The 25,893-nt window shown below is 40.7% G+C and overlaps 2 protein-coding genes across 3 annotated transcripts in view; one reads left to right on the top strand and one right to left on the bottom strand.

Moving 5' to 3' along the window:
* polg (polymerase (DNA directed), gamma) overlaps positions 1–17,275 on the top strand; it is a 19,593-nt gene extending 2,318 nt beyond the window's left edge. For both annotated transcript variants that reach the window (XM_012853298.3, XM_012853299.3), the window contains exons 3-23: positions 565–760; positions 843–1,010; positions 1,306–1,452; positions 1,549–1,628; positions 3,440–3,622; positions 4,203–4,345; positions 4,518–4,641; positions 4,733–4,954; positions 7,134–7,245; positions 7,879–7,959; positions 8,052–8,168; positions 8,256–8,416; positions 8,964–9,017; positions 9,097–9,214; positions 14,175–14,310; positions 14,401–14,647; positions 14,723–14,845; positions 14,951–15,119; positions 15,815–16,023; positions 16,102–16,262; positions 16,858–17,275. In XM_012853298.3, the coding sequence (XP_012708752.2) occupies positions 565–760; positions 843–1,010; positions 1,306–1,452; positions 1,549–1,628; positions 3,440–3,622; positions 4,203–4,345; positions 4,518–4,641; positions 4,733–4,954; positions 7,134–7,245; positions 7,879–7,959; positions 8,052–8,168; positions 8,256–8,416; positions 8,964–9,017; positions 9,097–9,214; positions 14,175–14,310; positions 14,401–14,647; positions 14,723–14,845; positions 14,951–15,119; positions 15,815–16,023; positions 16,102–16,262; positions 16,858–16,922 (3,016 nt within the window). In that variant the 3' untranslated portion in view covers positions 16,923–17,275. The remainder of the gene's footprint in view (positions 1–564; positions 761–842; positions 1,011–1,305; positions 1,453–1,548; positions 1,629–3,439; positions 3,623–4,202; positions 4,346–4,517; positions 4,642–4,732; positions 4,955–7,133; positions 7,246–7,878; positions 7,960–8,051; positions 8,169–8,255; positions 8,417–8,963; positions 9,018–9,096; positions 9,215–14,174; positions 14,311–14,400; positions 14,648–14,722; positions 14,846–14,950; positions 15,120–15,814; positions 16,024–16,101; positions 16,263–16,857) is intronic.
* The window catches only part of fanci (FA complementation group I), a 21,316-nt gene continuing 12,090 nt past the window's right edge, over positions 16,668–25,893 (bottom strand). The window contains exons 23-37 of the mRNA XM_012853297.3: positions 24,419–24,598; positions 23,239–23,405; positions 23,086–23,156; positions 22,883–22,999; positions 22,752–22,803; positions 22,531–22,658; positions 20,553–20,618; positions 20,354–20,450; positions 20,076–20,260; positions 19,453–19,509; positions 19,309–19,368; positions 19,152–19,220; positions 17,279–17,374; positions 17,086–17,187; positions 16,668–16,996 (exon numbers count right to left, since the gene is read on the bottom strand). Coding sequence (XP_012708751.2) covers positions 16,934–16,996; positions 17,086–17,187; positions 17,279–17,374; positions 19,152–19,220; positions 19,309–19,368; positions 19,453–19,509; positions 20,076–20,260; positions 20,354–20,450; positions 20,553–20,618; positions 22,531–22,658; positions 22,752–22,803; positions 22,883–22,999; positions 23,086–23,156; positions 23,239–23,405; positions 24,419–24,598 — 1,510 coding nt within the window. The 3' untranslated portion in view covers positions 16,668–16,933. The remainder of the gene's footprint in view (positions 16,997–17,085; positions 17,188–17,278; positions 17,375–19,151; positions 19,221–19,308; positions 19,369–19,452; positions 19,510–20,075; positions 20,261–20,353; positions 20,451–20,552; positions 20,619–22,530; positions 22,659–22,751; positions 22,804–22,882; positions 23,000–23,085; positions 23,157–23,238; positions 23,406–24,418; positions 24,599–25,893) is intronic.

Here is a 25,893-nt window from a genome sequence, read left to right as displayed (position 1 = left end):
GCATGATGCGGCCACCACTATGGTGCACCGTGGAGATGGTGTGTTTAGGGTGGAGAGGAGTTTCCTGGGTCCCTTAGACAGCTTGTGGGAACCTACAAAAAAAATACTTCCTACGGCTTCTTTTACAACCTAACCCTGTTTTAAAAGTCTCCACAACTTTCTCCCTGACCTGCTGCTAATTTTTTGTCCTCGTGATGCTGTTTGTTCACCAATGTTCCTCTGAGGCCTTCATAGAACAGGTGGAATTATGCTGAGTTTAAATTACGCACAGATGGACTCTTATTTAGCAATCAGGTGACTCCTGAAGACAATTGGTCCCCCCCCCCAGGGTGTTAGGAAGACGGGTCCAATGAAAATGCACGACTTTTCAGATTTTAAATTGTAAAATATATTCGAAAACCACTTTTCTTCCTCCTCACAGTTTCATAAAACCCAACAAAATGCATAGATGTTTGTGGTTGTAACGGGACAAAATGCCAAAAACTTAAAGGAGCATGAAAACTTTTGCAAGGCGGCGTATGTGTGGGGTGACTAACGTCCTACGTTGATGCTTTGACCCGCCAGGTACTCCTGGTGCAGCAAGCGTCTGATCGAGGAGCGGTACTCGTGGTCAAACCAGCTCACTCTGGCGGACCTCATTCCCCTGGAGACGCCGTTCAACTCCTCCCGCCCTCCGGGGGGTCAGTGGAAGGAGCGGCTCATAGTGGGTCACAACGTCAGCTTTGACAGATCCTTCATCAAGGAGCAGTACCTGCTCAAGGTCAGTTTAGACGTTCCCTTTGTGTTTCTCTTTAACGCGCCGCTTTATATCAACCGAGGCACCCCCCTTTTGTTGCACGCAGGGTCCAAAGGCACGCTTCATGGACACCATGAGCCTTCATATGGCCATCTCTGGGCTAACGGGCTTCCAGCGCACGCTGTGGATGGCCAACAAGCTGGGTAAAAGGAGGGGTCTTCAGGAGGTTAAGGAGCACATTAAGAAAGCTGGACAGAAAAGGGAAGGCCCAATGGTTTGTGTTTCACTGGATAAACTTGTGTTATCATTTTGATTTTCTGAAACGAGCTAGAAGCAGTTTTAAACACATTTGTTTAAAATTGCCTTTGAATGTTCTAGTTAAACTGTTTTACTGTTTTTAATGTTCTTTTTTTGTTTCTACATTGTATCCCTACTTGCTTTTATTCTGTTTTATTTTCCTATATTTTAATCATGTAAAGCACTTTGCATTGTCTCTGTACTGAATTGTGCTATATAAATAAATTTGCCTTGCCTTTTTACATCATTAAAACTCAACGCTTTGTGCGTAGATTGGCTCCTGGGACTGGGTGAACATTAGCAGCATTAACAACCTGGCCGACGTACACGCTCTGTATGTGGGAGGACCGCCGCTGCAGAAAGAGGCCAGAGACATCTTTGTGAAGGGAAGCATGGTTGATGTCAGGAACAACTTTCAGGTAAAAAGAAAAGCGTAATATTAAACTTTGTTGGGGATCCTCTCACGGTTGTCTCCGCTCAGGAAAAAATGTGTGTGAGTTTGCTGCCGCCTACAGGAGCTAATGCAGTACTGCGCTTTGGATGTCGAGGCCACACATCAGGTCTTCACAGAGCAGCTGCCCCTCTTCATGGAGAGGTGGGTAAATGTTAACCCACAAACAACATAAGCAACACCAAGGTTTCTAGAACCCCTTCCCCCCCCCCCCCCCCCCCACACACACATTACAGCCACAAACTTCAGTGTTAGGTCTTTATTGTCTTTTGCCTGTTAACATGTAAATGAAGACCAGCAGGATGCATAAACACAGAAGAAAGGGGGGGAGCTGAAAAATGAGGCATGTCTATGTTTTCAGCCTCCATGAGTCAATACTTTACAGAACCATCTTTCATTGTATTTGCAGCTGTAAGACCTTTGGAGTATGTCCAAAAAGCCCAGAGGCTGACATTTTTTTACTTTTCTTCTTAGCAAAATTGCTCGAGCTCAGTCGGCTTGCACGGGAGAGCTTCTTTTGAGGAGCATCTGACCCTGCTCTTTAATCCGCTGTATAAATTAACAGTTTATACATGCAATCTCTTTAAAGATTTTTTTACTTTTTAACATTTCAAACTCAAATCTTAACTTTATTTTAATTTCACAGTTTATTTTGAGCAAACGACACAGTGTAGCTTCTAATTTTTAATGTGCAATCCACAAGTTTCCAACACTAAAGATAAGAAAGCTGTGGCGTACGTTTACACAGAACACCTGTGGTGGTCATGGCACTTCCTTGACCCTCTTGGACACCCTAAACGTTTTTGTTCACAGCAATTGGAGCGTCTCTTCTTATAGGTCTTGATAATTCGGTGATTGGCTGATTTGGATGCAGCTTTAGTAACCGTTTCCTTAAGGGTAGCGAAGATTGATAAAAGGAGAACATTTGAAGCGGCGCTCCTGGTTAGAGCAACAGATTGATGTCAGTTACTCCGTCCGTGTTGACGCTTTGCTAAGATCACTGATTGGGTGCTGGCAGGTCATTTTGCAGCAGGACTAAAACACAAGGTAAATTGGATTTTATGGTTAAGCTAATTGTTTAATCAATTGCATTTTATCTCATTGCCCTTCACAGCAACCTCAACGCAATGCATATTTCCCCCGGAACGATTCACTCGTCCAACCTTTACAGTCGGCAAAAACGCACGCAGAATAGAAATGACTTCAAACAATAAAGTTCACGTTGGGTGAAGGAATATTCTTCAGTTTTAAGTCTTGCTGTAGATTCTCAACTCGCTTTAAGGTTGGGCTTTTTTCTCGGGTACACGAACCCCTGATAATGCGTCCCCACAGCATGATGCTGCCACCACCGCGTTTCACTGCTGGGACGTGCAGCGTTCGTTTCCAGCCACAACGTGTGCCGAATGTTTCGTGTTCGCCACACAGGCCGGCTTTGGTCTGATTTAACCGGAGCACCTGTTTGCTGCATCTTCTGCGTTGCTGGTGGCAAACTGCAGACAGATGTTTTATAAGCTAACCCTGCTTTGTTCGCCAACTTCTTTCCCAAACAGTCTTGTTCACAATGAAAGGACAGGTGTTCTGTGTAAACGTACGCCACAGCTTTCTTATCTTTAGTGTTGGAAACTTGCGGATTGCACTTTAAAAATTAGAAGCTACACTGTGTCGTTTGCTCAAAATAAACTGTAAAATTAAAATAAAGCTAAAATGCTTGAAATGTTAAAAAGTAAAAAAGTCTTTAAAGAGACTGCATGTATAAACTGTTAATTTTTCCAGCAGATTAAAGAGCAGGGCCAGATGCTCTGAGCTTTGCTAATAAACAGCTTATTGATTCTCTCTGTTTGGTATCCCTGTAGATGATTTTCAGTGCATCAGAGCATTTTTAGCTAGAGGAATCGTCTTACCGTGTTTGCCGAGCTGCTGTTGAAAATGTGCTCTGCTCGTCTGTGCTCGGCAAGGTGCCCACATCCAGTGACGTTTGCAGGGATGCTGGAGATGGGAGTCAGCTACCTTCCCGTCAACCAGAACTGGGACCGCTACCTGGAGGACTCTCAGGATGTCTTCGAAGAGCTCCAGAGGGAGATGAAGAAGTCTCTGATGACTCTGGCCGACGATGCCTGTCAGCTGCTGCAGGACGACAGGTCGGGTGGTAACTCCTAAAGTCCCATGCTGTTGACTGTTTATAGCGTTTAAACGTATTTTGGATTCAGTCATTTCAATTGACCGCATGTTTAGATCCTTCACTCTTCAGAAACGACCAAAAAGCTAAGCAGTATTTTTAAATCTGAAAGTAATATTTGTTTAAATGATAGCTTTGGGGAGTTTTCTATGTGTTTTCATGTTGTATTTGCATTAAAATTTCAGGATAAAACTAATATTTTGTTAGTTTTATTATTGGGTGAGAAAAGCTATGTGGGTTTCTGTCATTTCCATAAATGTGGACCACTCTATTAATTCTATTTCTGCAAACATTTGATTTAACTTTTACTTATTCTAACACCCCCAAATAGAACACAAACAGTAGTTCTTTCATTTCAAAGTAGAACAAAAAGTCCTATGGTGGGCATTTCCAAAATTCAAAACTTATTTAGTCATTATGTCCAAGGGTCATATAGCGTTTGTGGTTTCAAAAGAGTTAAATTTAGCTGGACTGAAGGTTGCTGACCCCTGATCTAGTGGTGTGAGGGTTAAAAAAAAAAATCATGTGGTTTATGTTTTAAGGTACAAAGAAGACCCCTGGCTTTGGGATCTTGAGTGGGACGTTCAGGAGTTTAAGCAGAAGAAAATTGCCACTAACAAGAGGAAAAACTCCAAAAAAGCAGCTGAAGCAAAGATTTCTACTCCTCTCCCAGACTGGGAAGATGGTAAAAAATACTTCTTTCACTGTTATTAAATGTCTACTACAAGTTTCCAAATAGACTGTATTTACTTCTGCCGCCGCACTACTAGTCAGCCTGTTCCAGCTGATATTTCTGTTCTACTCTGGGCTGTTAGTGATGTTACAAACAAAATAAAGTAGCTGGTTGTGATTGTCAGACCCGGGTCCCCCGTCAGAGGAGGAGACGGCAGGTCCTTGCCCCAGCAGGCTGGCTGTGGAGAAACTCAAGGAAACAGCGACTCGTCTTCCTAAGAGAAGGCAGCATCTTCCTGGACATCCAGCGTAAGATTTGTCTTCCCTAATAAACTCCAGACTCATCCTCTTACACCTTCCCCCCTAAAGGTCACTGCTTCTTTGACCCCATGTCCTTCAGGTGGTATCGCAAGCTGTGTGAGAAGATGTCCGAGGACAGCTGGTCACCTGGCGCCAGCCTCATCAGCCTGCAGATGAGGCTGACGCCGAAGCTGATGGGTCTGACGTGGGACGGGTTCCCCCTGCACTACGCAGAGAAACATGGCTGGGGGTACCTGGTACCCGGACGGAGGGATAACCTGGATTCTCAGGAGGAAAGTCTGGAGTCGTTGTGCCCACACAGGTACAGGACCTGGTCGGTGCTCCTCAGGCCGAAGCGCGCGCTCTCAGGCCATTTTTAACCATGCAATACGAGGACTTTTTTGGAAGAGGTGCGCCAGATCAGAGCAGATTCAAGACGAAAGTAATAAGTAATACAAAGAAATAAGTAATACCAAAAAAGTAATACCAGATTCACGGCTGGTGAGGGGCCTTGCTGCTGCCACGGTGCCCTGTGTCTACCTGCACAGTCGTGACCTCAACTTCTATGACGAAGGTTATACTGAAGATCAGGGATAAGAATTTCATAAGTTTAACTGAGAAATGCTTCAAGTTTATTCAGATCGTAAACGTTTACAGGACCAACCCTCGTTTTTTTTAGCTGCCTTCTTATCACGTCGCCAGACTTGCTCTTGATCACGTTCTGTAGCCAGTAGCAGGGTTTCTAGGCCAAACCGGGAGTGAGTCTACTCCTCTGGGTGAGAGGCAACCCAACACATGAATGAGTTTCAGGATTCTTTACCGTTGACCTGATTTAGGGCCCGTAGCAAGTTTCATCTCTTCCACTCTGGTGAAATGTTGGGCTGCACAATTAAAATGTCCAAAATTGCAAAGGTCTGCAATTCCTGGCTATGTAACAACTAATGGATAAGACTCGTCCTTTAGGCGTCGGCGATATGTTTAAAAAGGGTTTGCCTTCACATGGAAGGGAAGAGAGTTGCAGCAGTGAGATAGTCTAATTTTATTATTTGCTTTAGAGTTTATATAATCATCATTTCTATCATAAACTTTCAGGAATCTCACCATAGCATTAAGTACCGGTCAAACTGTTTAATACATAGACAGGTTTGTTGGGTTGCACTTTATGCTCAACAAGGATTGATGTCCAACTCAAAAGCAATTCTCTTTAACAACAATATTCTGATTTGTAAAAACAGTTACATTTCTCGTTTTAAACAGTCCTTGTTTACAAAGATGTTTAACTACAGGCCAGTTTTGTTGCTCGTGGTTGATGCAGAGAAACGTCAAAATGAAATCGCAATTATGGTTGAACTGTATCGCAATTTTGATTTTTGGCTAAATCGTACAGCCCTAGTTTACGGAAGAGGATTAGGGCCAATAAAAAAAAAAGTCTATTCAATTCTGACTTTTTTTTCTCAATTCTGAGATTGAAATCAGAATTCTGACGTTTTTTCACAGAATTCTGAGAGAAAAGTCAGAATTAAATAGACTTTTTTTTTTTTTTTTTTAATGGCCCCAATCCTCTTCCGTACTGGTCAGATGTCCTGGTCGGTCTGAGAATTTCACCCCAGTCCCCTGTAGTCCAGCTCGGTACTTCCAGCAGCGTTTTAGTCCGTCCTTGGTTTGCTGCTCTGCTTGACTACAGCCCAACATCAACATGTCTGCCTGCAGAAACACTTGCATGCTGCCATTCCCGAGGAAGCTCAGGCTCCAAACCAATCCCTAGATGGTGGTGGTCATGGCACTAACTGGACCCTCTCGGACACCCTAAACGTTTTTGTTCACAGCGTCTCTTCTTGTAGATCTTGATAATTCGGTGATTGGCTGATTTGTTTGCAGCCTTAGTAGCCGTTTCCTTAAGGGTGGCGTTGATTGATAAAAGGAGAACATTTGAAGCGGCGCTCCTGGTTAGAGCAACAGATTGATGTCAGTTGCTCCGTCCGTGTTGACGCTGAGCTAAGATCACTGATTGGGTGCTGGCAGGATTAAAACATGAGGCAAATTGGATTTTATGGTAAAGCTAATTGTTTAATCAATTGCATTTTATCTCATTGCCCTTCATAGCAACCTCAACGCAATGCATATTTCCCCGTAACGATTCACTCGTCCAACCTTTACAGTCGGCAAAAATGCACGCAGAATAGAAATGACTTTAAATGATAAAGTTCACGTTGGGTGAAGGAATATTCTTAGTCTCTTTTATTTTGCTTTGTGTGACTAAGTATGTTTTTACCTTTTTTTGTTTTCCTCCTTGTTATTTCCTATTTTTGAGGGTTTGCTGTCTTGTTTCTGTTAAAAAAAGCTCAATAAATATATATTTACAGAGGGAAAAAATAAGAAAAAGAATTGCACGTCTTGCTCTGTGGATTTTCCGCTTTTAATCTCTGTGCAACAAAAGTTTTCCGCTTAATATTGTGTTACTGTTTAGCTTTAAATGTGTGTGTGTGTTTGTGTTTCCACAGAGCCATTGAAAGAGTCTACAAAGAATACTGTGAGCAGAACAGCAAGGAGCAGCCCGAGGATCTGAACCCTTCAGACGAGCTCATCTGGACCGACAGCACAGTGTGGACAAAGGTGATTAAGTCATAATAAGAAATATTCTAATATTTGACCCACAGGGCAGCGTTGGTATGATTGTCTCTCTCATATTGATAGCTGATTCTTCAGGCAGCAGTGTTGCGATTAATTGTTCCCACGTGTTCTGAAGATAAGATAAGATAAGATAGCCTTTATTGATCTCACATTGGAGAAATTCACATGTCACATCGGCTCAGTAATCAGTGGTCATAGGAAGGAGGAGTCAAGTAGGACAAGGTGCATCATATACAGTATATACAATGTGTCCTCGTTATACCATGGATCAAAAAGGAGTAGGTAAGAAAAAGAAAAAATACAAAAAGAAATACGGCAGAGGATGTCTTATGTACATTCACGGTGACTTACACGTGTGTGTATTGAAATATATTCAGGTGAAATAGCAGCAGAAGTCACTTCTTTCAGGATTATTGCACAGTTTATTAAATAGAATTGCACATTAGTTATTGCATGTTGGTTATTACAGTTACAGTTACAGTTATGGTTACAGTTACAGTGCAGTATTGTATAATCTGATGGCAGCAGGAATTAATGACCTACGGTAGCGCTCCTTTTTACAGGCAGGGTGTCTAAGCCTGTCACTGAAATGACTTTTCTTTTCTGCAATTAAAGGTGGAGGAGTTGAGCTCATTGGAACATTTCCTAGAGGAAAGCGGAGCCAGAGCGGTAACAGATGGCAAAACGTCGAGGAAGGTCAGAACGGGTCCACCGATTCTTCCTTTTTATTGAGTCTTTGTCAGCCAGTCCTGTTTTTTAATGCAGAGTCATGTTTTCTCCTTCATTAGCCGTCCCGAGATCCACGTTTCTTCAGCGAAGAGAGCCGCTGCCATTATCACCACGGGAACGGCCCCCACAATGACGTGAATATTCCCGGTTGCTGGTTTTTCAAGCTGCCTCACAAGGTGAACGACTTTCTTTTCTTTCCGGTGCCCTAAGCAGCTCCTTCGGGGTTGCTTCCCCCCCCAACTGCTGACTCGTTGTGCTCACAGGACGGGAACCACAACAACGTCGGCAGCCCTTATTCAAAGGACTTCCTGGCTAAAATGGAGGACGGCACGCTGCGAGCGGGGAGAGGTGGAACCAACGCGACGCGAGCCTTGGAGATCAACAAGATGATGTCGTTCTGGAGGAACGCTCACAAACGGATAAGGTCTGTGTCTGCCGGTTGTTCTCATCCATCCACAGGTCGCCAGCACTGCAAAAATGGATCTAAAAATAAGTAAAATGTTCTTAAAGTTAGTGTATTTGTCCTTGATTTGAGCTGGTAAATAAGATTATCTGCCAATGGAGTGAGTATTTTAACCCCTAAAATAAGATAATTAGACATCCTGCACTTGAAATAAGATGATGGAGATGAGTTGTTCCTATTTTAAGTGCAAAAATCTTATTCCATTGGCAAATCACCTTTTTTACCTGCTCAAATCAAGGACAAATACACTAACTTTAAGAACATTTTACTTATTTTTAGATCCATTTTTGGAGTGAGTCTATCGCAGGGCAACACAGAGACAGACAGGACAAACAACCATTCACACACACACTCACACCTAAGAATTTAAACAGGCAAATCAACCTAATAGTCATGTTTTTGGACTGTGGGAGGAAGCCGTAGTACCCGGAGAGACTCATCCCAGTCAGATTAATAAATTTTTTCTATGGATGAATGTAGATTTTTATTTTCCCCTTTCGTCTCTTAGTTCTCAGATGGTGCTGTGGCTAAGAAAAGGGGAGCTTCCTCGTAACGTCAGCAGGTTTGTATGTCATGTTGTGTTAAAAAAAAGGGGAAAAAAAACAAAGAATATCCGTAGCTAACTTTGGGTCTCCAAAAAGGCACGACGACTATAATGAGGAGGGCCAGTACGGCGCCATATTGCCTCAAGTCATCACGGCTGGGACGGTAACCCGCAGGGCTGTGGAGCCAACATGGCTGACGGCCAGTAATGCTCGGGTAAGAAGCCTATGCGGTCAGTAAGACGCTGACACTTTAAAAAACCAATTTTTTATTTTTTTTATAGATGACTGTACAACTTTCTTGACTAACATTTTTTTCAAGAGACAAGAAGCGGGCACACAAGCTTGAATCTGTTGGCCTTTAGATAAAAATTATACAATACCTCTCACTAATATTTGGATTAACGCCATTTTCACTGCAAAAATAGAACTAAAAATAAGAATTTTTTTCTTTAAATGAGAGCATGTTTCCTTGATTTGAGCAGGTAAATAAGATTATTTGCCAATGAAATAAGATTTTTGAACTTAAAATAGAAACAATTCATCTCCATCATCTTATTTCAAGTGCAATGTATCTAATTATCTTGTTTTAAGGGTAAAAATACTCATTCCATTGGCAGATAATCTTATTTACCTGCTCAAACCAAGGATAAATGCGCTAATTTCAAGAAAATGTTACTTATTTATAGTTCTCTTTTTGCAGTGTTGTAAGTTGCACCGAAATCTTTCTTTCTCTGGCCATCAACAAACTTTGGACATAATTCTTATCAGGATTGGTTGGGCTGATTACTTGGTTTCCTGGAGGCTGAGGTCTAGACGCTTAATTTGACGCTGTTTCTTCATTTCTAAGCCAGTTGGATGTGTGTTTGGGATCATTGTCCTGTTGGAACGCCTCATTGTGTAAATGTTTTAAGAGGGAAGCCAATAGCCTTCTACATAAAAGTTTTCATCAGTCGAAGCTATTTTTTAAGCTGTTTGGCCGCAACAACAACAAAAATATGTTTGGAGGAGTTGAGACGAGGATTTCTAACCACATTACCTGTCTGCCAGGAAACCAACCAGTTTAGAGGGATTCTGCCAAGATGAGGGCTCAAATATCAAGCAGGAATCACGCCAGGACCTTGTTGTTGGCTGTAGAACGAACTTACGGTTTCTTAGTCACGTTTTAATGGACATTTAACCAAGTGCTAGTGAGGGTGTATGTATATATGCATGAGTCTGGAAGTATAATTCTGACTTTAGTCAAGAAAGAAAACAATAAGTAAACACTCATATTTTTTTAAATCCTAGATGTTTGAATGTATGAATGTTCCACGCAGGAAAATAAAGTTTAAAATAAGATTTTAAAAGCCCTTCATTTAAAATTTGTGTAAGCTGAGGGTAAAGTCATCCATTTACTCAGTTTGCCAAGCCAACTTTATTTATAAGCCCTTTAAAAACAGCACAATAAAAGACATAACTCAAGGCTTACTGAACTGACCACAGCCATCGCTAATATCGATCAAAAATATGCCGTAAGTCCCTCACCAGAACTATTTAAAGAGCGTATTGGTGTTCAATCAGAGATTGACTTAATATCTACTAAACAAGCTGAACGCTTACTTTTACACAGTAAAGGTTCTTATTATGAATATGGTGATAAGGCGGGCCGTTTATTGGCTCATCAGTTACGGCGCCAGGTCAATTCCCGTATAATACCTAGTATTCAAAATACCCAACAGGTAATTACAACCAACCTCACTGAAATTAATGACACTTTTAAATTATTTTACTCTTCTTTATATTCATCAGAATTTCCTACAAATAATAATAAAATGGAAGAATTTTTTCAAAGCATTCCCATTCCTGTTATTGATATGGACACCGCCAAGAGCATGGACTCCTCACTCAGCCTAGTGGAAGTAACAAATTCAATAAAAGCGCTGCAGTCAAACAAAGCCCCTGGCCCGGATGGGTTTCCCATCGAATTTTATAGAAAGTTCATCGAAAAATTGGCACCACTGTTACTGGCTATGTTTAACGAATCCTTAGAACGTAAGACTTTGCCTCCGACATTAACACAGGCTATTATAACTTTACTTCACAAGAAGGACAAGGACCCAACTCTTTGTGGTTCTTACAGACCATTGTCCTTGTTAAATGCAGATGTAAAGGTGTTAGCTAAGTTGATTGCTTTTCGTTTGGAAAAGGTCCTTCCTTTGATCATATCTGAAGAGCAGAATGGCTTCGTCAAAGGGCGTCAATTATTTTTTAATACGCGCACCCTCTTCAATGTCATTTATTCAAAGCAGTCTTCAGATGTGCCCGAAATGGTCATCTCCCTCGATGCTGAAAAAGCCTTTGACAGGGTTGAGTGGGAATACTTGTTTGCGGTTTTGAAGAGGTTCGGATTCGGTGATAGATTTGTCTCGTGGATTCGTCTACTTTATGCATCTCCCAAGGCCAGTGTTCATACTAATGATATATATTCAGATTATTTTTCTCTCGGGCGGGGAACACGTCAAGGCTGTCCGTTGTCGCCGTTACTCTTTATCATTGCAATTGAGCCTCTGTCTATCGCATTGCGTGCATCCCCCTCATTTAGTGGGATCTTTCGGAATGGGATGGAATATAAATTATCCTTATATGCAGACGATCTGCTGCTATATGTATCCAACCCCGCTATTTCTGTCCCCGCTGTCTTGCGTATTCTAAGTAATTTCAGCTCCTTTTCAGGCTACAAATTGTATTTGGATAAGAGTGAATGCTTTCCCATTAACACTACTGCTTGTGGTCTTCAACAATCTGATTTCCCCTTCAGGTTCAGTCTCACTGGATTCAGATATCTTGGTATAAATGTGACACGTTCTCTATCTGGCCTTGCTGCTGCTAACTTCTCGCCTCTTATTACAAAAATTGCATCTGATTTCCGGAGTTGGCGCAATCTTCCTCTTTCTCTTTTGGGCAAGATTAATGTAATCAAGATGAATGTTTTACCAAAATTTCTTTTTGTATTTCAATCTATTCCTCTTTTTATGCCAAAAATCTTTTTTGACTCCATAAATAGATTGATTAGTGGCTTTATTTGGAATGGGAAGCCTCCTCGAGTTCGTAAAACATTATTACAAAGATGTAAACTTAGTGGCGGACTCTCATTGCCGGATTTTCAGGCATATTATTGGTCTGCTCATATACAGAAAATTTGTTATTGGCTCAAATCGTCCAGTTCTCCCTGGTGCAAATTGGAACTATCTTCGTGTGTTGGGTCTTCATTATCCGGTCTAATTTTTTCTTCATTACCTATAAAACCCTCTTTATTTACTAATAATCAAGTTGTCTTTAATACACTGAAAATCTGGTCTCAATTTAGAAGGTGTTTTAAGTTTGCTGGTGCCTCCTCTTTATGTCCCTTAATTAACAATCATTTGTTTCCTCCATCCCTTTTCGACCCATCATTTTCAGTCTGGTATGATAGGGGTTTAAAACAAATAAGAAGCCTCTACACATCAGGAGTATTTGATAGCTTTGCAAATTTATCCTCCAAATATAGTTTACCGGGTACGCATCTATTTCGTTATCTACAAGTTCGAAACTTTGCCTCCAAATGTTTCCCAAATTTCCCTTCTATACCTCCTGAACAGCCCTGGGAAAAAATTATTGCGTATAATCCGATCCAAAAAGGCACGATTTCAAGGATTTATAGTTTTATTTTAAATTTAAGAGTGGATTCTAATTTCAAGCTTAGAGATGCATGGAATAAAGAGTTGGGAATCCACTTGACACAAAATACTTGGGATGATGCTATTAACAGAATTCATTCTTCCTCATCCTGTGCTCGTCTTAGTTTGATCCAGTTTAAAGTTGTACATAGGATTCATCTGTCGAAATCTAGGCTTTCTCAGCTCTACCCGGATGTCGTGGATATATGTGATAAATGCAAAGGCTCCCCATGCAATCTGGGCCACATGTTCTTTTTTTGTCCCAAATTATATAATTTTTGGTTTAACTACTTCTCAATTATGTCCTCTGTCTTGAAAGTAAATTTGCAACCTTGTCCATTAGTTGCTATATTTGGTATTCTCAATCCTACTTTAGTTCTAAGTTCTGCTCAAAGGGAGGTTGTTGCCTTTACATCTTTACTGGCAAGGCGAACTTTACTTCTACACTGGAAGTCTGATAAATGTCCTTCAATATCCCTCTGGGTGAAGGACATGATGTTTTTTCTGAAGCTTGAGAAAATTAAATATACCCTTCGAGGGTCCACACAGAAGTTTTACCAAAAGTGGCAATGTTTTCTTTCCTATTTTTCAAATTTAGAAGTTTTGCCCAACTGAAGGTGCCTGCCATTGTATCTTGTTACTTTATGATTAGGGGTTTGCTTATCTGATGAATGACACATTAACATATCTTATTTTCCATCAGGTGAACTTTGAGCTGAGAGGGGGGGGGGGGGGGGGGGGGCGGGGGGGGGTGTTCCTTTTTATTTTAATTTTTTTTTCTTTCTTGTTGTGAAAAAAAAAAAAGGGGGCTGAAACTGCTGTATTGTAACTTTGGAATTTATACTTTGGTGCGATGCTTCGTTAGTATTGTACTAACTGTATAGATCTGTGTAGGATCAAAGCGGGAGGCGCATCATGTATGTACATATATGTCAAGATATATTTTCATATGTATGCTTGTATGTATATATGTATATATATGGCTCTGTTTTGCTTTTTATTTCCTCTTTTTGCTCCAATAAAAATATATATAAAAAAAAAAAAAAAAAACAGCACAGCTGAACAAAAATGAACACACCTGATGAACAGAGAATTAGTGTAAAATACAATATAAACATGTAAGTATATTATAAGTAACTTCAGTAAAACACTTAAAAGATATAAAAAAATGCAAAAAGTAAACTAAAAGTAATTAAAATGTTCTTGTATTAGTGTATTTGTCCTTGATTTGAGCAGGCAAATAAGATGATCTGCCAGTGGAATAAGATTATTGCACTTAAAATAGGAACAACTCATCTCCATCATCTTATTTCAAGTGCAGGATGTCTAATTATTATATTTCAGGGGTCAATATATGTGTTCCATTGGCAGATAATCTTAATAACCTGCTCAAATCAAGGACAAATACACTCATTTCTAGAAAATCGTGCTTACTTTTAGTTCCCTTTTTGCAGCGCATATGTTTTGTTCTCTCCTCAGAGGGACCGGGTAGGCAGTGAACTAAAAGCCATGGTACAGGTACCACCTGGATATCACCTGGTTGGAGCAGACGTCGACTCTCAGGAATTATGGATCGCTGCCATACTCGGAGAGGCTCACTTCGCCGGCATGCATGGTAAAATCCGTCTGCGTCACAGTAAGATGCTGGGTTTTTTTTTTTTTTCGCTCCATCAGTGGTAATCTGGCCCAATATCTGTGGTTTAAGGTTGCACAGCGTTTGGCTGGATGACCCTTCAGGGAAAGAAGAGTCAGGGCACCGACCTGCACAGCAGGACAGCAGACGCTGTGGGCATCAGCAGGGAGCACGCCAAGGTGTTCAACTACGGGCGGATATACGGCGCGGGGCAGCCGTTCGCCGAGAGGCTGCTGATGCAGTTCAACCACCGGCTCAATCAGACAGAAGCTGCCAGTAAGGCCAGGCAGATGTACGCTCTAACCAAGGGGGTACGAAGGTGAGCTCAGCGACTTCAGCGGAAACTGTTTCATCGGTAGGAGGCGGTTGCTGTTTATAGTTTTTCCTTTTTTAGATACCATCTATCAGAGGAGGGCGAGTGGCTCGTCAATGAACTGGGCATAGATGTGCGAAGGGAGGAGAATGGAAGCGTCTCATTGGAGGAGCTGAGGAGGATCAGTAGACTGGCGTCGCAGAGGTGAGGGAGCAAATCGAACCCAAAACCCGGGAGCGTTATACATTTTCCATCTCTGTGGCTATCGTCCTCCTCCGTTTTCCATGTGTGTCCACCATACCGGCTCAGCTCTAGGCGGAAGAAGTGGGACGTTGTCGGCAAACGCGTCTGGGCCGGAGGCACGGAGTCAGACATGTTCAATAAGCTGGAGAGCATAGCGCATTCAGCCCAGCCAGCCACTCCTGTGCTAGGCTGCAGGATCAGCAGGGCTCTGGAGCCCAAGGCGGTAAAAGATGAGGTGAGACAGTGCCAGATAAATGACCTAACATTTAGTTTGATTATGAACATGAAAAAAAAAAAAACATTGGCAGTATCATAAAAAATGTTTGTGGTACATACTTTTTACTTTGGCACTTATTGTAGGATACAACTTTTGTTTTTGTTGCTGTTTTTATGGCCATTTTTACTGACCTAAAGATGAACACATATGTTCTCTTGTCTTTCCCATTTTGATGAGTGCAAGAAACAAGTTTATGTCTCATAATTTTTAAACTCTAGGGAAACAGGAAGTCATGGGTTACTAGTGAAAAGTGTCTGGAACATGAGGAACTGAATAATTAATCAGAAATTTCTTGGCCAGTTTCCATCAAACAATTTCTCTTTTAGAACAAGCCAGAAAGAAAAGTTAAAAGTATTACCTACATATCTCCTTACTGGACAGATTCTCGCTCACTTTTATTTTTTTTTGGGTGCCTGAAAATGTTTTGTGTGCCTTCTCACAATACATTTTTTATTTAAAGAAATACCAGCATTGTCCAACTGTTCACGGGTTATATTGCTATATCCTTTATTTTATGCAAATGTAGAGGCTTTCTACTGCAATAGATCATATTTTATTCAGACCAGAGAGGATGCTTGAGAGCAAACAGGAATTTAAGGCTCTGCCAGAATAATTGCCCTGTCCTGGTCATAAGCGCCGTTTGATTTTTCTAGTTCATCACAAGCAGAGTGAACTGGGCGGTCCAAAGCTCTGCAGTGGACTACCTGCACCTGATGCTGGTGGCCATGAGGTGGCTTTTCGAGGAGCACGACATCGACGGCCGTTTCTGCATCAGCATCCACGACGAAGTGCGCTACCTCGTTCGCAGCGAAGACCGCCACAGAGCGGCGCTGGCGCTACAAATCACCAACCTGCTCACCAGGTCAGTTCAGATTCTTTTTATCGCCATCATCTCCTAAATCAGGACTGTCGGCTAATTTACCGATGCTTTTCATCCCAGGTGCATGTTCGCCCACGCTTTGGGCATGCAGGACCTTCCACAGTCGGTGGCGTTCTTCAGCGCGGTTGACATCGATCAGTGCCTGAGGAAGGAGGTTACCATGGACTGTGTGACTCCTTCCAACCCCACCGGTCTGGAAAGGAGATACGGCATTCCACCCGGTGAGCTCCGGACAGCTTTATCAGCCATTTTCCTTTGTAAATGTCAAGATTTTGTTCTGGAAGCAAATGCTTTTAATACACACTGTGCAACAGAAAAGACAAGAGGAGTTCTGACGTGTAACTGGAACAATTTATTATGCCAAAAACATCCAAAATGAAACTGACACACACAATGACTGTTCTGTAGTTGCAGCTCTGATCTCATTTGCACTTTTCTCTTTTTCAGTCCGATTGCTTACATGTTTATTAAAATTATATAAGTAGAATTATAATAAAATATGCAATAATAAAAGAAAACTTGGCAACGTAAAAACACTGCGTTTGCAGCCCTAATTATTTTCCTGAACTTAGTGCGTATCAATTATCTAAAAGTCTAGATAACTACACTTATGCTGTCGTTTCGTAAAATTGTCTACAAGCAGCTTGTTTATCAGGAAGTTCTGAAGAAGTCCGAAAAGCCAGACTATTTAACTATGAAAAACAGGGGGGGAAGAATCCTATTTTAATAATATTTATAACATTTAAAAGATGGTTCTTTTAATAAAGTGACATAAATAAAAGGCTTTTAAACAAAAGTGTGCAAATCTTTCCGCAGGCGAGGCCTTGGACATCTACCAAATCCTCAGCATCACCAGAGGCTCTCTGAGCAAAGGAAGGTAGCCGTTTCCCGCTCACTGTTTCCTCTTCTTCTGTTTGGGCTCCGGCGCCTCCGCCGCGTCCTGCGACTCCTGCGTCTGAGAAACAAGAGAGACATTTGACGGACCGGCCTCTGGGGAACTGAAAACTGATTTAACGACGAAGGTCGAGTGACGTCTTCACTGACCACCTCAGCTTCCTCCTGCTCCTGCAGAGCTGCGTCCAAGGTGGCCGCGTTGATGCGGAAATCTCTGGAAGTGCTCAGCTTCATGTACTGCATCAGATTGACCTGGGCGGGGCGGGGAACACTGGTATGAAGAAGTTGTCTTTTCGTTAAATATTTGTGTATTTTGTTTCTATAAACCGGTTTAAGCACAGACCTTTGATTTCTTTGAGAGTGCGATGAGGTACTTCTCGTACTGCTCAATGCTGAAGATCAGGTTGGGGATGGCCTTCGTGTCACGCAGAATCTTTGCCTGTGAAGAAAAGAAAATCTTTCATCTAGCGTCTAACAGTAGTGGCCAAAGTGGGGCCCCGGGGCCTTTTCCGGCCCCTGGAGTGATTTTGTGCGGCCCTCAACAGCAATTCAACAATTATTTGACGCACCGGCACATGTGAGTAATGTAAAAGGTGGCTATTTATTCTTAGTTTAGACAAAATTGTTACAGATAAGTTAAAATTTTCTTACAATTGAAAATGTCTGGCATCTTTAATTTCACCGTATAAACAGGACCACATTTGTTCAGTGACTTGTGCTCAAATGCAGACTTTAATGCACTAAAAATAGGCTTTTAATTCACTTTTTAAAAGTTGGCTAAATACATCAACTGTTTCCAAAAAAAAGACTCAAGTCCTGTTTCTATTGTGGAGAATAAGACGCACACAAAAATGCATTCGGGCCAAAAAGAATCAGCAAAACGGATGAGCATGTTTTAATACGACAAAAGATGCTAAACCCTTTTAAATTTTGAATCTTCAATGATTTACGCATCCCTTTTGAACATAATATCTTACAAAGTAGGGCATGACCATAAATTATGGAGCTGGTAAAAGTAAACAATTATAGTATAGAATTTTTTATTTGGGTATGTTGGTTTGTTTTTTGTTATTTATTTAAATTTTTTGGCCTTTGAGTATGTTTGATGTGACAATTTTATCCCAGGTGAGGAATAGTTTGGACACCCTTGATCTAGAATAGGTGCAGCTGTGAGTGAGAATCAAAAGCTTTTCGGTTATTAATATAATTCAAAAAAATGAAGCTAGCTGCCATCAGCTCCTCTCCTTTGGGTCTGGGGTCTCTATTATTTCTTTTGACAGTACTCCACAGGTTCTCTAGGGGTTTTGGTTGGGCAAATTTGCCGGCTGAGCGAGCTCAGTGACCCCAGGGTCCTCACAGCAGGTACTGGTGGTTTTAGTAGTGTGAGCAGATGAAATCTTTATAAAGCCTCTCAGAGGAGGGAAGCTAGTGCTCTAAAATTTCCTGCTAGACGACTTTGGACTCGATAAAACCGAGTTGACCAAATCCAAATCATCACCGACATGGGAACCTTCACACTGAAGCTCGGGAAACACAGATTCTGCACTGCAAAAAGGGAACTAAAAGTAAGTGACATTTTCTTGAAATCATTGTATTTTTCCTTGATTTGAGCAGGTAAATAAGACTATTTTCCAGTGGAATAAGATTTTTGCACTTAAAATAGGAACAATTCATCTCAATCGTCTTATTTCAAATGCAGAAAATCTAATTGTCTTATTGTAGAGATGAATTTTTCCTATTTTAAGTGCAAAAATCTTATTCCATTGGCAAATAGTCTTATTTATCTGCTCAAATCAAGGAAAAATACAATGATTTCAAGAAAATGTCACTTACTTTTAGTTCCTTTTGCAATGTGAGGCTCTCTACTCTCCAAATTAAATGTAGCGTTTACTTTTCTCCCTGAAGACGACTTTGGACCAACGAGCGAGTGTCCGGTTCTTTCCCTCCTTAGCCGAGGTAAGAAGTTTCTGACGTTGCAGCTCACGTCCCAGATACATCTGTGATGAATGGACTTGGCATCACAATCCGCTAAAAGGCTGCACAAAATCTTTTTTCCTTCCACTTAACTTTCCATAAATATGAATGATACACCTGTATATTTTGTTCCCTCCCAAAAAAACCGAGTGACTTTATAATTTTTGTAATAAATAGTCTGAACTCATCTCCTCACCCACCTCAGCTTTGATCATTCATTTCTACGAGGCTATAGTCCTTACCGAGGCAGCGGTGTTCGCCTCATTTCTCTTCTTTTTCTTCTTGTCATCTGCAAAGCTGGATTCGCCACTCTAACCAGGGATGAAACAGAATAAAACAAAAAATTATTCTATCCAATAATTACATTTTATGACAATAATTAACTGATAGAGACTGTACCTGTGCGTATGTGATAAAGGAGTAGCACTGTGGCGTAAGGTGGGAACCAGACAGTTTAACCTGCACAGAAGGAGCGTTAAATAAGTAACATGAAAATTCAGAGGGAAATAAAAAAAAAACTAAGTGATTATACTTCAGACCTACCAGTTTCTCAAATCGATTTGGCAACGATGCGCTCTGGCTGGCACACACCTGGATATACTAAAATGGGGATTTCAGAAAAAAAATGTCACAAATGGAAACGGCCACAGAAATGATCAACTAGAGCAGGGGTCTGCAGCATGTGGCTCTTTACACCTTCAGCTTTGGCTCTTTAAAAACTTAGATAAAAAATTGGTCAATGTTTCTAAATGTAAAGGTAATTTAAAATTGCTAGCTTTAAGGTGCATTTAGTTCTGCAATATATGCCTAACATTTCCAGAAAGAAAGAAACTAATTGCATATAATATTTTACTATAGACAAATGAAGTAGATTATTGTCAATAGGTTGCAAACGACTTGCTTTTTCATCATTTTGATGCCATTGGCTATAAAAATCCAATGTCCAATTAAAGAAAATGCATTAAACCTAAACATAAAAATACTGTTGGTTAAATAATAACTGTTGGATCTTCAATTTAACAAACGACTTAACTAATTTCCTGTAGAATGAAAAAGAGACGTGTAACTTTTGTGGCTCTAAACAAAATTAGTTTAGCTGGACCGAGGGCAAAAATGGCTCTGCGGGTTGTGAAGGTTGCAGACCCCTGAATTGAACGGACACGCACATATTTGACCAGGGTGGTGAGGATGGTGTAAGTGCGGGTCAGCTCTCTCAGCAGCGTTATGGTGCAGCTTCCGGGCAGAAGAGCCGTCTGGACCAGCTCGTTTAACGCCGTCAGGAGGGTTCCCAGTTGCAGAGTCACCGCCTTCTCCACCGGATCCTGCTGGCCTGCAGCCTGGGAGGCCTCAGCTGCAATCGGAGGTTCAAGCGCCGTTCACAGACCGCAGCTATGATAAATAATCCAACTGAGCATCTTTGGGTGGGGGGAGGGGGTCGTCTTACCGGTGCCAGGTTTATCAGGAGCTGTTTGAGTTTTCTTCCTGGCAATAAGCCAGTCCACTTCATCCAGCACTCGGTCGACTTGAGACAGGACCAGCAGCTGGGGGCAAAGATTGAAAAGCCAAAAAGAGACGACTTGGAGACACGCGAGGAGGAATTTCACAACGAATCCAAAGCTTGCGGCGGGAAAACAGACACTTACTGCTGCTGTAGTTGCCGTTTTCATGTTCACGACGGTAAAATTAGACTGTTTTTCCACCTCCACGTCCTGATTGTAGAGAAAGAAGGAGCAAAATAAATGGGAGGCTGGATATATTTGTGATTTTTGGCTTTACTGTTTGATCAGTTTCGAACTTCCGTGCAGCACCCCGCATTTATTGGCTGGGATGATGTAACATAATCTCAAACTAATTTGAATTTACTGGGGGGGAAAAAAAGACACTTTCACAGAATGCCCCTTTGCCATAATTATCGTCCCTCTGCTGTTGATGTTTGCCTCTCCATTTCACCCGACGGCTGCGTTTTGTCTCCTATTACGCGGCGTATAGGGTTGGATCGTACAGCGAAAAGGGATCTTTGACAATATCTCTGGAAATCATTCTGATTTCTGGATGCTCTCCTCTTCTCTCACCGGACTGAGATTTCCATGGAACAAAGCTGTTTTTTTTTGTCTTAAATATTTATGTCTTGCATGAAAGTGTACATTTACACTTACATCTGACCCAATCTGTATGATCTGATTGAGTTTTTACTTTGTAAAGTGTCTTGAGACGACATGTTTCATGAATTGCCGTTATATAAATAAAATTTAATTAGATTGAACTGAATTACCATAGTTAATTTTTATGGCTTTATATAAGGATAATCGGTTTAGCCAAAAATCAAAAGTGCGATATATTTCAACCATAATTGCAATTTAATTTGGACTTTTCCCTGCATTAACCACAAGTAACAAAAACGGCCTGTAGATAAAGATGGTTGTAAACAAGGACCATTTAAAACAAGAAATCTGTTTTTATTAATCAGGATGTTATTATTTAAGAGAATAGCTTTTAATTTTACAGACCTCTGCGATTTGAAAATTGCGATTATATTGTAAATGCGATTAATTGTCCAGCTCTATAATAAGGACAGCTGGACATTAAAAAAAAAAAAAAAAAAACGCATCAACAAGAAAACAGTAAAATAGGTAACAATGGCTCTAATATCTACAGAAAAAAAAAATTGGCTTTTACAAAATTCCTCTTTATGAAAAAAGCTGCTCTGAAGTTTTAGGAAATTTTTCGTCACGACTACAAACTACCAACTACACATCAGTTTACCACCACTGCGTGATAATGTGGTGGCTGTGGCCGCTGATGCAGCATTAAAAAGAAAAGCACGATGCTTTCACAGCCCTATATTTTATAATAGGGCTGAACGATTTAGGAAAATAATCTAATTGCGATTTTTTATCTTAATATTGCGATTTAATGCAATTTTTTTCTAGTTTAATTTATCATGTCTTTTTAAACTTATACAAACAACAAATCAATTTGTTTCCTCGCCGTGTGGATTAGTTGCCAAAAGACCCACAGCATCTAAACTCGGTGCAGAAATGATTGCGTTCTGCCTACGATATATTTCAACCAAAATTGCAATTTTGACTTTTCTCTGCATTAACCACAAGCAACAAAAATGGCCTTTAAATAAAGATGTTTGTAAACAAGGACTATTTAAAACTTTTAATGTTTCTATTAATCAGAATATTATTCAACAGAACAGATTTTAATTGATTTGGACATCAATCCTTGTTGAACATAGAGTGCAAAGTCCAACCAACAGGCAAGTCTATGTATTAAACTGATTGACCTGTACTTAATGCTATATATGATTATATAAACTCTAAAACAAGCAATAAAGTTAGATTATCTCACTGCTGAAACCGTCTTCCCTTCCATGTGGAAGTAAACCCACTTTAAACATTTTACCGACCTAAAGGACATGTCTAATTCCCTAATTGTTACATAGCCAAAAATTGCAATTTGGAAATTGCGTTTTTTTTAAAAATCGCGATTATATTGAAAATGTGATTATTTGTTCAGCCCTATTTTATAATACAGATTTACGACGTATCGGTCAGTTTCCCGCTTAAAATGTAAAACTGTAAATAAAAGCTGTAAAAGTGTAACACTGATCACCTGATCTATATCTCCCAACTGGCTGTGAATGTCTTGGCAGAGCTCCAGCAGCAGGCTGGCTGGAGGCTTGTAGAGGACGTGGAGGCTGAAGAGAAGGGACAGAAGTCCCTTACAGAACGCAGAGTCCTCTAAAACAGCAACGAGAGACAAGGAAAGAACGTGGACTTCCAGATAAGCTTCTGTGCACTTAAAAAAAACACACAGAGACGAACTTCACCAACCAAAACTCGTTTCCTTGCAGATCTTCACAGTCCAGGTGATCATCTGAACAAACTGTGAATCCAGAAGCAGATCATTTAGATAAATTACTCCCGGCTTTACGAGATGACGTCCATGTAACTTTGCGCCTTGCCTGCTTAGATGAGGGCTTCAGCTGACGTGCGAGCACGGCCAAAATGCTGACCAGCAGCTGAGCTTCTCGGCTGTTGAATTCCTCCTCGCCTCCGCTTAACTGAGCGAACAGCGCCCTCTGTTGGAGAGCAAAGGACGTGTTCGGCAAATTAGACGCCACCTAGCACATCAGCATCCTTTTGTAAGGAAAAGAGGAGCCTCTACCTGAAACTGTCTGATGTAAAAATAGTTCATCTCGGCGACATCGTCCTGCTCGGCTTCACCTTCTGCAACATCTGTAAGACATGTAGATATGAAGGAAGGCTACTTCTTTTTTTCCAGCTGTACCCTTCAGTACCTCTGCAGTGAAAATCTAACCCATGGTGGAAAGCAGCTGGGCCATCTTCTCTGGGTAGCGCTGCTGGCAGGTTGTGAAGATCCTCAGCAGACCCTCCAGGCACAGCTGGGACAAGCTGCAGCGCTTCTCCTTCTTCCCCGCCTCCTCCACCGCGCCGGGGATGTTGGTGTAGCGCCACATCAGCACGCTGCGGGGGGGGGGGACATTCAGACAAGAGATCGCTCGTTGGCACTGGGCCGCCGCCGCAGGTTTAAGAACTAGGGATGCACGATATATATATCGGACAGATAAAATATCGGTCCGATATGGTAAAATTTTACATCGGCCCGATAAGTAAAATCCTCCGATGAAAAATAGCCAATGAATTAATTAAATGTGGTGGAATTTTATTCAGGCAGAGCAGCCCCAAAGCGGGACAAGACCTGTGGATTTTGCATTCCTGATTATCAGGACCCAGGCTTGGCTCCATTATTGCCAGACTATAAACAAACAAACTTGGTATTAGAAGATGACAACAGCATTGCAGTTTGCAAAACAAGAATTTCGAGAGGAGGAAAGAAAGATTTGGGTTTTAACACAACAAACCTAATAGCTCACCTGAAAAATCGTCATCATGACACCTCATTTTTGACAATGCACTTTTATTGATTTTATTTAACTTTTTTAATTTTTATATGCATATGTTAGTACAGATAATTTTAGTTTGAAAATTATTTGACTTGACTCCAGAAATACCTTTGCTGATAGCCTTTTGAACATTTTTTAATAAGTTTCACTTTTTTCTTTGACCTTTGCAGTGGTTATTTTTTGACTTCACAAATGCCTTTGCAGTTAAACCATAGATTTGTTCAGTAATTTTTAAGGGATGCTCTTTGTATTCTAAATTGATTTGTGTCTTTTGTTATTAAAAGACAATTACAACTTTTTTTGTGTGATGGTATAAAAAAATATAAACATTTGAAGAGCCAAAACCTTTTGTTTGCCGTTATAAATAAGCCACAGCTGCTAAATAATTTGTTTTTCATAGCACAAGCTGCAGATTATGCAAAAACTATACTGAATATGAACTTATCGGTATCGGAATTGGTATCAACCATGAAAAGCAGAAAAATATTGGTCATCGATATCGGTTGAAATTTTTAATATCGTGCATCACCAGTAAGAACGTGAAACTCTTAAAAAGACGCAGTGACGCGGCACCTTGTCATGTCGCAGAGGAAGCGGAAGGTCCGGTCTGCATGCTGCCCGTCCGGACCGTCCGTGTGTCCGGTTTCCTCCAGCTGTTGGATCTTCTGAACGGCAACGCTCAGAGCGTAACGCACAAACTCCCCGCTTGAGCGGAGCACCGACAGAGCCTCTTCTCTGCTTTGACTATTGTCTCTAAAACAGATAAAAACATTTCCTTAGTCCAAACCTGCAGGGACACGTTGAGGGTTAAATCTTTTCGCCATAAAGACATAAGGTTTCATAGCAATGTTCACTTCATCTGTTCGTTATATGACACCTACACTGTTGTGGTCTTTACAGCCTCCTCAACAGTTATTGCCACTCATCGTTATAAGGTATAAAAATTTATAATGCAACAGTTTAATCTCACCCATAAAAAAAAAAAAAAAAACTTGGAGTGTTAGATTTATTTTTAACCTTCCATATGTTACCAGCCTCATTTGCTCCAGGTTTTAGCAAGTAGACACTTTCTTGCAGCCCATCTAATGAACTTGAATGACATGTTCTATCGTCTTTCCCATTTTGAACAGTAGCCAAGGGAAAGGTGCATCCATGTCACCGTCACATTAGAAAAAAATTATTCCAGCTGACCAAGACTTAACGGTGTAAAAGCAGAGACCAGAAATTAATTTTAAATGTCTACGAAGTATAATCATTGTTATTTTTGTTTCATTATTAGCATACTTACCTATTATTTTATTCTTTAATTTACTTGTTTGGCTTAAATTGCAGTCGGCTTTTGTCGTTTTAAACAAAATGTTTTCTGAAGGGAAACAAGCAGCTGTTACTAATTGAAGGAACAATAAGTAATAATGACACCTAGTGGTTAAACTTGGAACAACACATACAAAGTGCCTTTTTGCATTGAATTTTTACTTCCACGGGACAGGTCTATGATGATGTATTTTGTTTTATCTATATTCCACTCCTCTTACTGGCTTCCATGTTCGCAGGCTGCAGTTCTTTTACCAAAATAAAATATCAAATGATGCGCTCTGGTTTAGGAACCCTGATATGATTGGCTCAGGAACCAGGAAGAAAACACGGGCTACACTCTGAACCTAAGTAGTTCTGGACCGTACTTTTAGGTCTGAAAGGAGAAAAACGTGACTAAGACATTGTTGATGGAGAGGACTGATTGTTTATAGGGAATGTTACTTCCATCCTGGGTGAAAATGAGAATGATTTAGATTGATTTTACAGTAAATTTCTTACTTATTGTTCGTAAACACTCTGATCAACAAGAATTAAAAGTATACATTATAAGAGCGCTTCACTTTGACTTATTTTAAAGGATTTTTTTAAGGGTAGTAATAATCTTAACATTTTATTTATCTGCAATGAATAAACTAAAGGTTGAACGTTTCTACCTACTTTAGCCTGAGATCAGGTTACTGCAGTAAAAGATGAATTTATCTGAAAGCTTTCAACACATTATGTTAAATATG

The sequence above is a fragment of the Fundulus heteroclitus genome, chromosome 2 (assembly GCF_011125445.2).
Source record: "Fundulus heteroclitus isolate FHET01 chromosome 2, MU-UCD_Fhet_4.1, whole genome shotgun sequence".
Lineage (NCBI taxonomy): Eukaryota > Metazoa > Chordata > Actinopteri > Cyprinodontiformes > Fundulidae > Fundulus > Fundulus heteroclitus.
This window is presented reverse-complemented; position numbering and strand designations above follow the sequence as displayed.